Genomic DNA, 12,210 nt, shown 5'->3' with positions numbered 1-12,210 from the left:
GACTAGGCCGTGGCTTGATCATTCAACCCTGGTCTACATATTCTCCTAGGCCCTACACATGTTGGGAGGAGGTCTGTTGGAGCATACACGCCATCATAACCACAGACACATGTGTACGTTGGTGGTTCCATGGGACAAATGTGAAGTTGTACATACATACATATGTATGTATGTGTATGTATGTATGTATGTATGTATCAATGAACAAACCCCGAAAGAAACATGCCATCATAACCACAAACACCTGTGTAGGTTATACCATAGCGTATGCATATATAGGAGCGGCACTGGCTCAGTTCAAGCCTAAACCGAGCCATTATACCATTTAAAAAAGGTTTGGCGATTCAGTTTGGGTCTGTTCAGGCTTGCGCTTCGTACACCTGTTTGAGCTCAATTTGGAAAGGCTCAATCCTAAACCGAGCCGTTATACCATTTTTGAAAGGTTTGGCGATTCGGTTTGGGTATGTTCAGGCTTGTGCTTTGTAAACCGGTTTGAGCTCGATTTGGAAAGGCTCAAGCCGAACCGAACCGGATTTTTTTTTGGACAAATCGCTTGACAATATGGTTAAGGCAAAACGGATTGTCCTTAACCGGTTTAGGAATCGATTCGGTTCAGGAAAACTTCCAAACCGGTTAGGTCGAAACCGAACCGTGGTATGTGTATGGCTTGAACCGAAGACCAAGACTGTGAAAGCAAGCAAGGGATTGATTGGGCTATGGCGCAGAGGCTCCTCCTCCCTCTGCTTCATCACCATCACCATCACCATCACCACTTCATCACCATCAATAGAGACAGATGTGGGCGTTTCCACTCCCCTCAGCTCATCCATGGATGCTCCTCCTCCAGCAGAGGAAGAAGACGGGTAGCGATGTCCACTCCGCCTCCTTCTGCTGACCCAGGGGACTGGAGATTCTCCCCTGAGTGGTGGGGCAGCCAGGGCCATGGCTGGGGTCACAACGAAGGCTCCACTCTCTTCAGCCATGCCTCCTGCAAGAGCAACGGGATTGTTACCGTCACATCTCACCCCGCCTCCACATCCGTATGTCCTTATCATTCCTTGTTATGTCATTATTTTGATTTCATTCAGATAGTGTGTCTCAATTCATGTTTTCATCTCATCTCGTTCTGTGAAACCCTACTTTTGCGCTCTTTCCACATGAACCTTCATATCTAATCTAATCGAGAATGTGCTCCTTTTTTGTTTCTTTTTCAGTAGGGCGTGGAAGATTGGCCAGAAGTATCTAAAGTCTTAGAAGAGCAACCAGAAATCTCTGTGTCCTGCGAATGGAGAGTTCTAAGATTCAACAACGAAACAAGACAGAGTGTGGCAAAGGTGCTCCTCCTTCAAGAGGACAAGGCCAAAGAACCATTACTCATGCAAATTCCCAATTGCTTGGCCTTTGAGTGTAAGCACACTGATTTTCCTCTGGGGTTTTATATTTGGTGTCATTGGCCATGCTGAGTTGTTAAGGTATGCAATACGAATTCTGTACAGTGTGCAGAAACACAGTGTATTTATTGTATTTTAAAGGCTTATATAGTAAAAACGATATGTGTGGAGAAAACACAATTTCAAGTACTAAATTTAGGTGCAAAATTATAACGACCATTAAGACTCAACAGACTAACAATGACAAGATCATAGAATTTAGAAAGTAATAGTTGTTAATTGTAAACTGTCCATGATCCTACTAGAATATCTGGAAATCCCTCAAATGCCTCTTACTCTACAATATGTGTTAATAGTTATCTTCATCTGATGAATGATCAAACATGACATGACATCATCATCACTGTCAGAATCCTTTTTGGATTCTAACATCATTACTATCATACGCCCCCTTGGTGTTTGTATTAAACACAAAATTACCCACACTTAACTAGTACCCTGTGTTTGAGATACCTGTCATAAATTTTCCTCAAGATCCATATACAATTGAATCTATTTTAACTTTTCTTCATCTATCTGCTTGTTTGCCCACTTTAGGTGTCTGGCCCTTCCCGTGCTTCCAATATAAGTGCCTATTAGAGTGTCAATACATCAATCACTGCAGTTGCTTAGAGGTCAATCCATTGCGGATCTTTGTGTGAATAATAGAAAATGTACCCAATTCCTTCTATGAGAAATGTTGAGCTGGAAGAAAGGTTGAATGCCACTCTTTGAAGATGAGGATGGCCATGTCCAAAAGATTCCCATCATAAAAAGGAACTTTGTAAAACACAAAATTGTTTTAAAAGTGAATGTTGATGCAAAAGCTGCTCTAATATTGTAAATCAACTCATATAGTTCTTGCCGTGATATTTGCAAGTCCAATGGAAGACCTTGTTAAAGTCCAAACTGAGACGTGTGATCCTTTCATGTTGGGTTTTTCTCCTTCAAAATGAAGATTTAGAGAGGAGAAAAGGAGGGGGAAAGTTGCGAGTGCAAATTAGAATGAGGGAAAATAGAAAAATAGAAAAAATCAGAGGAGAAAGAGACAAGAAATAGGAAGAGAGTTGTGAACTTCAAAGTTACAATGAGCCTTACAGAAGAAGAATGAGGACAATGAAAAGAAGAAATAGTTGCACAAAAGACGTGGTAGAAAAAAAAGATAAACATTATTGGTGCCAAAAACTAGGGATTTCTGTTCTTCACATCATGTAGTTAAGTGGCTAGGCTTATAAAAATTTCAAAATTTGAGGACATTTTTAAAATTTTCAAAAAATTTGGCTCTTATATTTTGAGGACATGTTGGTTGATGAGGAGGGTATGATGGTTACGTTTTCCTGTATGAGTTCGTTGTAGCCTTTGGACATCTTTCCATTAATACCAAGGTGAATCTTTTATTCAAAAATAAATAAATAAATAAAATTATCATTCAGCTGGATAGTACTTTTCAGACATTTGGCATTTGGAAACAATTGTGTGGCTATGAACATCATGACCATCCAAAATTATATTTTGAACTCTAGTGAGAACTGCTTACTATCAGCACAGATTGAGATCCAATGGTTGTATAACAACATTTTATGTCCCAATTGGAACCAAAAAATGGTTTTGCCATTAATTCTCATTTGCATTCACAATCAAAGACAACGCAGTTTGTCGTTAAAAGCGCAACCATTGCCATCACTGTATAAATTGTCACTTAACATTTGGTCGTTAAAATAATGTAAAAGTACATCAGTGAAGTTACATTTAAATTAGTTCTTATATTCTAAACAAATTATCTATAAATCCATTAAACTCACAATTGACAATAATATCATGAACACTTTATCAGGCAACATTTGAGGGTTGTCATGGGACTTTGAACTTCCAATTAAAGCCTATAGCAATGAAAAAGAAGAGCAACAGAGGAAGAAAAGAGGAAATGAGAATTCTCATAATACACTGCACAATTTGAAATGAACTAATTTCTTTCTCCACATTTAAGAATGAATATTTTCAAACAGGTAGCTATACAAAGGTGCTTATAATTTGTGTGCAGATTTAAAGAGTATGATATCTATTGGATTGACAAGTGTCAACTGTGGTGGGCTAGACCTGGAATATGTTGCTCAAGGAATGAAACAAATGAGATGTCTTTGCATAGGACTGGGTGGTGGAAGCCTCCCTCTTTTCCTGGCAAATAAGGTTCAAGGTTGTGTAAATATTTAGAAATAATCTCTTAGAAAATGAGGAACATTAGTCATAGACATTCTTTCTTAAGAGGCATCTGACTTTTTTCAGGCTGTAACGTGGATGTTGTTGAGATTGATAAGACAGTGATCTCAGCAGCCACAGGTTTCATGGGGTTTCCCAAATATGCCTTCAAAGGCAGGGAACTAGATGATAATGCATCAATAGGAGAGGATATCACTGGTGGATCAAATAAGTATAGCTTATTATGGGGAAGCTTGCTGGAAAAAATCAATGGTATTGAAGCGGATGCTGTGGGTTATATCAATGGCCTTCACAAGAGCTTTTTAACTCCACTAAATTACTACGACATTGTTTTTATCGATGCTTTTGATGGGAATGATCAAGTCCCATCTTGCTTCTGGAGTAAGAGTGGGTCTTTTCTTAGTGACCTTTATGACCTCTTGCATCCCCAACACGGTACTGTTGTGGTATGGGAAATTGCATCGTAAGCTAATCAAATATCTGCTTTGAAGCAAATATTGCTCGCTTACAAGCAAATTGAATATTTCTTGCTCTATTATGTTCACGTAGATGAACCTCCATACAGATGCACCACCTCCATCCCTGTTTGAGAGAATCAGAGGAGAGTTTGGACCAGGTTTCGATCCTCATTTACCTGGTGGAGAGCAATTACTCGAGATTTCTCATCTTTATAGGTATGCAGAATAATATTATCATATCACTTTTATGGAGTTCCAATGTTGCATTGTGATTCAGAGCTTTCATTAAATTCCAATGTTGCATCTATATACCTTCCACATTATGACATAGAGATTTCATTGTATTGAAACGCTGAATCTACATACCTTAGTCATTGTAATATAGAGCTTTCATTGGACTGCAACGTGTCATCTACATACCTATGATATTGTGTGATAGAGGTTTTATTGAATTGCATTGTTGTATCTACTCTCCTTTGACATTGTACTGTCAAGGTTTGAGTGGATTGCAAAGTTATAGAGCTAGTGCAACTATACTCTTTCCATATACCTTACATGCATTGCTCAATTGTCTTGTGACTCAGTTATTTGATGTTCTATGTTGGCGCAGAAGCAGCTTGTTACGAGGTAAGGTTGGATATGCTGATGGAATAGCTTTCACTGTTGCTGTGCCCAGGCAACAAAATATATGTTTGACTATAGCTCGAGGCATAAATGGCACCAAGGAGTCGGTTGTTGATAACCTCAAGAGAGCAGCTTGTCAGCTTGAACATATACTCAAAACCCCCTTTGCATTGTCCAAAAGAATATCAAGGGGTTTCCATTTTGTCAAATAAATTGGGTCACATATGACATTGCAGGACAATAGTTAAGTCTATCTTATTTCTGATAGCCTGGCTGATACTCAAACCTTGCAAACTTCTGTCAGTAATTGGGCTATTGTGTATAACATCCCGGGACAATTGTATCTCTGATAGCCTTGCTGATACTCAAAACTCACAAACGTCTTTCAGTAATTTGGCTATCATGTATAATGTTGGTAATGTGGAAAGATGTATTATGAGTTGCCCCTTAATTACTAGTCCTAAATGGAAATACAGAGATGGTCACGGAAGAACTGCACAACATGAAAGCTTACTGGAGTGTGCAATCTCTTCAGATCATTGCTGATGTTTCATTGAAGAACAGTCTATGAAGAAGAAGTGTATTGCCAGTTAAGATAGCACAACCTTATAGGTTTGAAGAATAGTCACATTAGTATGTTATTCTAGCTAGACCATTGGTGAGAACAATCAGATTTACTCCAAGTTTGATTAGCCTCTCTTATCTTGTTGAACATCTATAGAGGTCTTGATTCAATTGTAATAACTAAAATGAAGTATCTTTTCTTAAGGATTCAAATTACGGTCAAATTCAGGAGATATAGCTACTAGCATATTTGAATTAAGATTTGATCATAAATAGATGTGCACTACATGGAAATTTCTAGACGCCTGGGGATATTTCCAGGATCTAGAACTAAATATACTCTTCTGAAGTAGAGTCTGTGACATTGTAAGTGATTTCTTTGAGTTGAGACGGATACACTTTTCTTAAGGGTAAATTGAGACATTGATTAGTAATTATTCTCTTTGAGTTGTATGAGTAAAGATGATTTTTGTTTTCCTAATTTCTTCTTTCTTCAGCTACTCCATTGAAGGGGTATTAAGTATGGCTAGCAATATGCTTACCATACTTAATACCCCTATTCCAATGGAAGAACATTGTATGGCTATAATGATTTTTGGGACCAAAAAGCATAAACATACAATAGATACTATAGTGCACAGCTTATGCTTTAATTTCAAACTTGAATCCATGTGTCCCCCACATATTCTTTTATGGAATTCAAACCAATTTTCTGCATGTAAAGGTTCATCTTTTTACATGTGACTGGTATTTACTTGCATGATGAAGCAGTTCACAGAAAATAGTAAAATAGTAAAATAGGCAAAAGACAACAAGAAACAGAGCTCCTACATTTATGCTCGTATATCTGGGTTATCTTCCAAGATCAGATCAACCCTCTATAACCTGTTTTTTATGGAACATGATATTTGCAAATGTTTCCGTGAAGATATATTAAGCACCATACGTATATTAATTATGAGATGATACACAAAAACTATCATTTCGCTACCTTGAACCAGCTGGTTTGGCTTTAGTCAAATTAGCCAGTTCTTCAACTAATTTCTTCTCTTCTGATGTCAGCCTTTTGGGTATTTCAACTTGCACTTTCACTAATTGATTACCTCTCATGTTGTTCTTTCCAAGGACAGGAACACCCCGTTTTGCCATCATTAGAGTGGTCCCCGGTTGAGTACCTGAAGGAATCTTCAAATCAACCATACCATCAACCGTGGGAACCTTCACACTTGTCCCTAAAATTGCATCAATATAGGTAATCTTACAGGTCACCAAAATATCATTGCCATCTCGCTTCATCTCTGGATCAGCTCTAACACTTATAAACACATAGAGGTCACCAGGGGGTCCACCACGCTTTCCAGCATTACCTTCCGATCGGACCCTCAAGCGACTTCCAGAGTCAACTCCGGCAGGTACCTTGAGGCTGATTTTCTTAGTTTTTCTAATCCGGCCATCCCCTTTACAAGTATTACATGGAATGAAAGACTCCCCTGTTCCTCCACATGCAGGACAGGTCGATATTTGCCTTATCTGGCCCAATGGGGTATTTGTAGTTGTAGCTACTTGTCCTTGACCACCACAAGTTTCACATGTTGTCGGTGTTGTTCCCGGCTTTGCACCTGTTCCATTGCAAGTAGAACAGCTTTCGAGCCTTGTGATCTCTATCTCCTTCTCAGTTCCAAACACAGCATCTTTGAAGTTAAGCAACAAATCGTGCCTTTCATCATCGCCTTGTATTGGTTGGTTACGAGCTGCTCTGCCTCCTCCCATACCACCCATGCCTCCAAAGAATGTTTCAAACAAATCAAATGGATTTGAAAATCCCTGCAAGGAATAACATAGATCCCTAAGAACAACAATGCAACCTTATTATTATGAAATAAGTTTCAAAATCAAATGGTTTGAAGTGAAAGCAGGACCCTACTGATGCACCACCAGAACCTGCTCCTTTCAACCCAGCTTCTCCAAATTTATCATATATTGATCGCTTTTCGTCATCCGACAACACCTATTACATCATTTATGGTTAGACAAAGAAAAAATGCTCATTCTCTTGGAAAAGATAAGTGAAACTGGTTTGCCTCTTACCTCATAAGCATTACTTATTTCTTTGAATTTTTCCTCGGCCCCTGCATCTCTGCAAAGCGACAGAAAATCTGATGTCAAATTAATGCGATGCATAAGTAATGGCGGCATTCATACATATGGGTGCCATTTTGCCAGGCAGAGTTGGCACAACTACCGACTAATGATCTTCTGAATGTTAGAAAGTGTGACACCAATACAGCATGTGTCTACAGAAGTGACCAAACTAAATAATATATTTATGCATTATCATAAAGTTTCATAATTTGCAGAAATAAGAGCATCCCATGGTGTAAAGAGTTGGCTAGAATTAGAAGTAGATGTGTGTACCAAGAAGAAAGAGAGACAGAATTCCTGCATATTTCTTGCATTTTCTTGCTTCTATTTCGGGCACATGTCATTGAAAGAATTTGACTGCAATTTGGGAACCACCCCTATTAGTGTGGTGCTATGGGATACCCCATTTAAATGTAAGTTCTCTGTTATTCTTCAAAGAGTATACTAAACAAGACCCCTATATCCTCTGGAGAATCGACTCTTACAGTAAAACAAAGATCAGGGTATATTGCTTCTGATAGCTCTAAGAAGTGAAGCCATTTTCATTGATCCATTCCAAACAATGCCTAAACCTCATACTTTAGAGCCTATAGAGTCAAATTGATTTATTGTCTGTGCAAAGGATTCACTTCATTGTAACTCTGGATCCACAAGCTTGTCGAAAATGCAGGGATCTTAGACTAACTCTCACATAGCAAGATCACTTAGAAGACTTAAAGAAAACTCGGTAGATTAGGAAAAACGAGCTTATTATTACAAAGATGTAGAATGGTTTATATGACAATATATACAGGTAGTTGGAAACCCAACAGTCACCTAACTAGTGTTCACAGCGAAGCTTTCATAGGATACATGTAAAGTGTAACAAAGCTACTGGTTGAAAATCAAGTTTCCTCAACTGATATTGTTTTCTTTCACCAAATGTTGATTCAAAGTTACATCCATACATCTTCCAAGTTTCTAAATCTTATTAGATCTATAAAGTAGATGAATGTGAGGTGAAGTGAGCCCATGCGTTCCGGACATGTTAACTTCTTCATACCACTCCATACTTTTACTACAATCCCCACAACCTTTGGTCAGGATAGGCTTCACATATGTGCCGCATGATTTGAAATAGACTCAACCATGACTGAATAATTGACTAAAATAGACTCACTTGTTGACATCTGGATGATATTGCCTCGCCAATTTCCGATAAGCTGGAAAACAAATCAATAAAACTGTGTCACTTTTACAGGTCAATTAAGCCTTCCAAATATTTGCCAAGAGACAATTAAGACTTCCAATACTTACAGCTTTTGATTTCTGATTTGCTTGCAGTTTTTGACACACCAAGAATGTTGTAATAGTCCTAAAAATAATAATATAAGCTTTTTTGAAGCTCACCCATGAGAAAAGCACTGAGAATGTAGTTGATGAATGAAAAGGAATAGTCGTATCCATACAGAATCTGCTCGAACAACCAGCCTTGAGTTCCGACTCTTTGACGTCGGTTTCTTACTGATTGAGATTCTGAATGTCCTGGAGGCAACCAAACCTCCAAATGACCAATTGCAACAATCACTGTTTAGTCTGTTTAAGGAAAACCAAACAATAGCCTTTTATTGTTATTATTTTAATACATAAAAGCATATCAAGTCATTGTACATTACCTAACTTTCATAACAAAAATATTAAGTTCGCAAACAGCTTGCTCTAATAGTCAATAAAAATATATATTAGCTTTCGATGTGTTTTCTCCCAATCTGGTTTATGGCCTGCCTAAAGCATAAAGCTTCAAAGTTTTACATTTGGCTTGCATTTTATAAACGGATTCAAACATCAAAAATGTAAAATTAAGACAGTGATTATCAGAAAATATAGCATAAATTAAGATAGACCCCTATTGAGACAAATGGAGTTGAAAAATATTTAATTATTTTAATTTCAAGAGTGGTGACCCCAAGGTCCTAAACATACAAGGAAAAGACATATGCTCTTCTCTTTAAAACAGAGAGCTTGAAAACCCACTTCAAAATACCAACAAAACTTTGAGATTGACTAACTTACAATATCGGTGCAATACCATAGTTAGAAAGATTCAAAGCCAAAAACGATTCAGCGCAATCAAGAGGCTCTTTCACATTGGCCTCACATCAACTCCTGCGTAGCGTGTAGTATCCAAAAAAAATAGAGTTTGAATGGGCTATAGGTATAGTAAACAGGGTCCACACAATACTCCAAGAGATACGCTGACATATCAGTAGGATATAATATATACAAACCGTATCCATCAATCTTAAACTTGACAAAGCATTCTTGTTTCTTCAAAACAATTAGGATTTTGGATCTCAACCATCAAGGGAAAAGCTGAGCAAAGCTCCTATGCAAACTGATCTCCTTAATAAAATTATCTTCTCATAAATCTCCAAAAATAAACACATTCACCACATGCATCTTCATACATCATTGTGTTGCCACAGATGATAAATAATAAAACATCCATAGAACAAGAGATCATTCTAAACAGTGAACCTCATCAACTGGATTCGGACCATGCCACCTCAAAGAATTACACATTACACCTGAAAAGCTGAGTGATGCCCCTATGCAAACTGGGCTCATTGATGAGATGATCTTCTCATAAACCTCCACAAATAAACGCATTCACCCCATGCATCTTCGAACTAAATCATGAAGTTGTCACAGATTATACATAACAAAGCATCCAAAGCACCAAAGATCATTTCAGACAGTGAACACCACCAACATGAATTGGAACCATGCCACCTCAAAGAATTACAAATGAGGCGTTTGAAGCATTGAGGCAAATGGTAACAACAGAGCACACAGAAGGATCATGGTACTTACATGTGAGAAAGTAATTCAATAACAATGGCCTTAACAGTGAGAAGTTGCCACCTTCTCAATATTGCACACCTCTCCAAAATTATGAAAAGAACAAGGTATGGTGGTAAGGCCTATGGAAATCTACATACAAAAGACTTGGCTCACAAAAAGAGCCACTTCCCTCAAAGACAGGTTATTATGAAGATCATTTCAGAGGATGGATTCATACAAGAACTGAGGTACATGGACATCTACGTGCGCCAAAGTGCTCGCAAAGCAATAAACCAACTCAGAGTTCTCTTCCATCAACTAGAGATTGAGGCAACACAAACACTTCGCATACCTAGAACTGAAAGATTTTGCAAATTATATGAAGCAGAGATCGAAAGTGAGGAACATTTTTGTACAGATGTCAGATTTTAACCACATCAGAGAGATGTATGCTACCCTCTATGTAGAATCCACCGTATCCAATCCACACAAGGAAATCCAGGCACTTGTTAAAAAAATTCATAATGGCATTTCACTGCATCAACCAATGTTGGATACGAAACCCAGTCACCATTACTCTCGTATATATAAGCCATGCACTAAGATAATGAAGAGTTTTTATTTTAGTTTTAGTATGAATAAAATGAGTTCACTAGTTTTTGTAATCACAATTTGTCTAATAGGCTGTTTTTGGCCTCTAGTAGACATTGATATATCTTTCTTCTTTCCTTCCTTCCTTTATATCTCTGGATATACAGATACAAACCATTCTCACATGTCATCTCGACTACTCCACCTCTCTCTATCTCCCTCTTCTTTCTTTCGATGAACCACCGAGAAGGTTGAGCTCATATGTGTATGCTTTATTCATACATAGAGACTTTGTGCTTCAATGTATGAATACCCCTTCTTAGGAAGGAGACACATATCAAGAACACATGTATACTCTGGTCCCATAGGTCAAAATTGGCCTATTTATGGACGATAAAAATTCTAATTCTAATTCTAATTCTAACTCACAACACAAAGATAATGAAATATACAGATACAAATCATTGTCTAGATTTGGTTTTGCCCTATTCGCGTATCACTCTATTCAAAACGTTGAATTTACACACACACACACACACACACACATATATATATTCTAACTAAACTAACGAACGAAAAAAAAAAGAGGAAAGGAAAGATCAAAATGAGATAGAGATGAAAGAAGAAACTGATAAAGAGAACCCTGACCTGGCTGTGTGAAGAGACGGTGTCGAGGTGATGCAAGGGAAAGATGCGATGGGAGAGAAGTCGAGAATCGTCTGAGAGCGTTGAAGAGCCATGGCAGCAGCAGAGGAGAGGCAGAGGAGGAGACAAGTGAGGGAAGAAGAGTAGAACAAAGAGAGATGCAAGAGAGAGAGAGAGAGAGATGGTGTGAGGTAGTTAGTTTCCTTTAATTCCCGAGATGCCCTCCTCTGTTTCCCTTCTATTTATTATGTATATATTCCTTCCTTCCCATTGGAAAAATGCCCTTCTCATTAGACTTAGCCACTCTCTCATCCGTGTTCTGCAGTTTGTTCAAGAAAAACGCTCGAAAACATTGTGTAATAAAACACTATTAGAGTGACATGCTGAGATAGATCAATTTCCCACCGTATGCTTCGTTAAATAGTTTGCTCTTTTAAGTTCGCCTATCACATGACGTGCTTAGAGAGATGGATTCCCCACCATATTATATGCTAATAGTTTGGTCTTGTATTTCTATTCCACATGTAGCTTACAAAAAGTTATCGTTTTCAGGCGCATGAGCATGTTATGAGAGGTTGTAATACACCACAAGTTGGAAAGCCTTCATATTTATTTAGTATGACTTCAGTTTCTTTGGACAGGCACTATCATTTTCCCCTTCCCAATGCTATTTAAAATTTATGTTAAGCATTCTATCCACTTCACAAATGCATGCT

General features: G+C 37.9%; 2 protein-coding genes across 6 annotated transcripts; one reads left to right on the top strand and one right to left on the bottom strand.

The window, feature by feature from the left end:
- The first annotated feature begins 687 nt into the window (after positions 1-687).
- LOC147850244 (uncharacterized) lies at positions 688-5,180 on the top strand. Of its 5 annotated transcripts, none has more exons than XM_087336665.1 (6): positions 688-1,040; positions 1,218-1,407; positions 3,526-3,624; positions 3,714-4,093; positions 4,197-4,321; positions 4,716-5,180. In XM_087336665.1, the coding sequence occupies exons 1-6, from the start codon at positions 717-719 to the stop codon at positions 4,939-4,941; spliced, it is 1,344 nt and encodes a 447-aa protein (XP_087192791.1). In that variant the 5' UTR covers positions 688-716; the 3' UTR covers positions 4,942-5,180. The 5 variants fall into 5 exon arrangements, with proteins under 5 accessions (XP_087192791.1, XP_087192790.1, XP_087192793.1 ...); XM_087336664.1 differs by having other exon boundaries at positions 3,472-3,624; XM_087336667.1 differs by having other exon boundaries at positions 3,472-3,624; positions 4,213-4,321; positions 4,716-4,911.
- A 921-nt stretch (positions 5,181-6,101) lies between these two features.
- LOC147850243 (chaperone protein dnaJ A7A, chloroplastic-like) lies at positions 6,102-11,676 on the bottom strand. Its single transcript, XM_087336669.1, has 7 exons — positions 11,498-11,676; positions 8,884-9,010; positions 8,732-8,789; positions 8,595-8,637; positions 7,382-7,430; positions 7,218-7,301; positions 6,102-7,117 (listed from the first exon to the last, which is right to left on the bottom strand). The coding sequence occupies exons 1-7, from the start codon at positions 11,587-11,589 to the stop codon at positions 6,281-6,283; spliced, it is 1,290 nt and encodes a 429-aa protein (XP_087192795.1). The 5' UTR covers positions 11,590-11,676; the 3' UTR covers positions 6,102-6,280.
- Positions 11,677-12,210: the final 534 nt, after the last annotated feature.

This window comes from Azolla caroliniana, unplaced genomic scaffold (genome assembly GCF_043228905.1).
Source record: "Azolla caroliniana isolate FFs.n. ecotype wild unplaced genomic scaffold, voAzoCaro1.0.p SCAF_21, whole genome shotgun sequence".
Taxonomy (NCBI): Eukaryota; Viridiplantae; Streptophyta; class Polypodiopsida; order Salviniales; family Salviniaceae; genus Azolla; species Azolla caroliniana.
The sequence above is the reverse complement of the archived record's forward strand: the minus strand, read 5'-3'. Positions and strand labels throughout refer to the sequence as shown.

Bases quoted from the DNA above. Each gene is read 5' to 3' on its own strand.
- LOC147850244 (XM_087336664.1), top strand. From the start codon at position 717: ATGGCGCAGAGGCTCCTCCTCCCTCTGCTTCATCACCATCACCATCAC. The intron at 3,625-3,713 runs GTTGTGTAAATA...GACTTTTTTCAG, and splicing joins CCTGGCAAATAAGGTTCAAG to GCTGTAACGTGGATGTTGTT. The intron at 4,322-4,715 runs GTATGCAGAATA...ATGTTGGCGCAG, and splicing joins GAGATTTCTCATCTTTATAG to AAGCAGCTTGTTACGAGGTA.
- LOC147850243 (XM_087336669.1), bottom strand. From the start codon at position 11,589: ATGGCTCTTCAACGCTCTCAGACGATTCTCGACTTCTCTCCCATCGCA. The intron at 9,011-11,497 runs GTCAGGGTTCTC...TTCCTTAAACAG, and splicing joins CCGTCTCTTCACACAGCCAG to ACTAAACAGTGATTGTTGCA. The intron at 8,638-8,731 runs GTAAGTATTGGA...TTTGTTTTCCAG, and splicing joins CAAATCAGAAATCAAAAGCT to CTTATCGGAAATTGGCGAGG.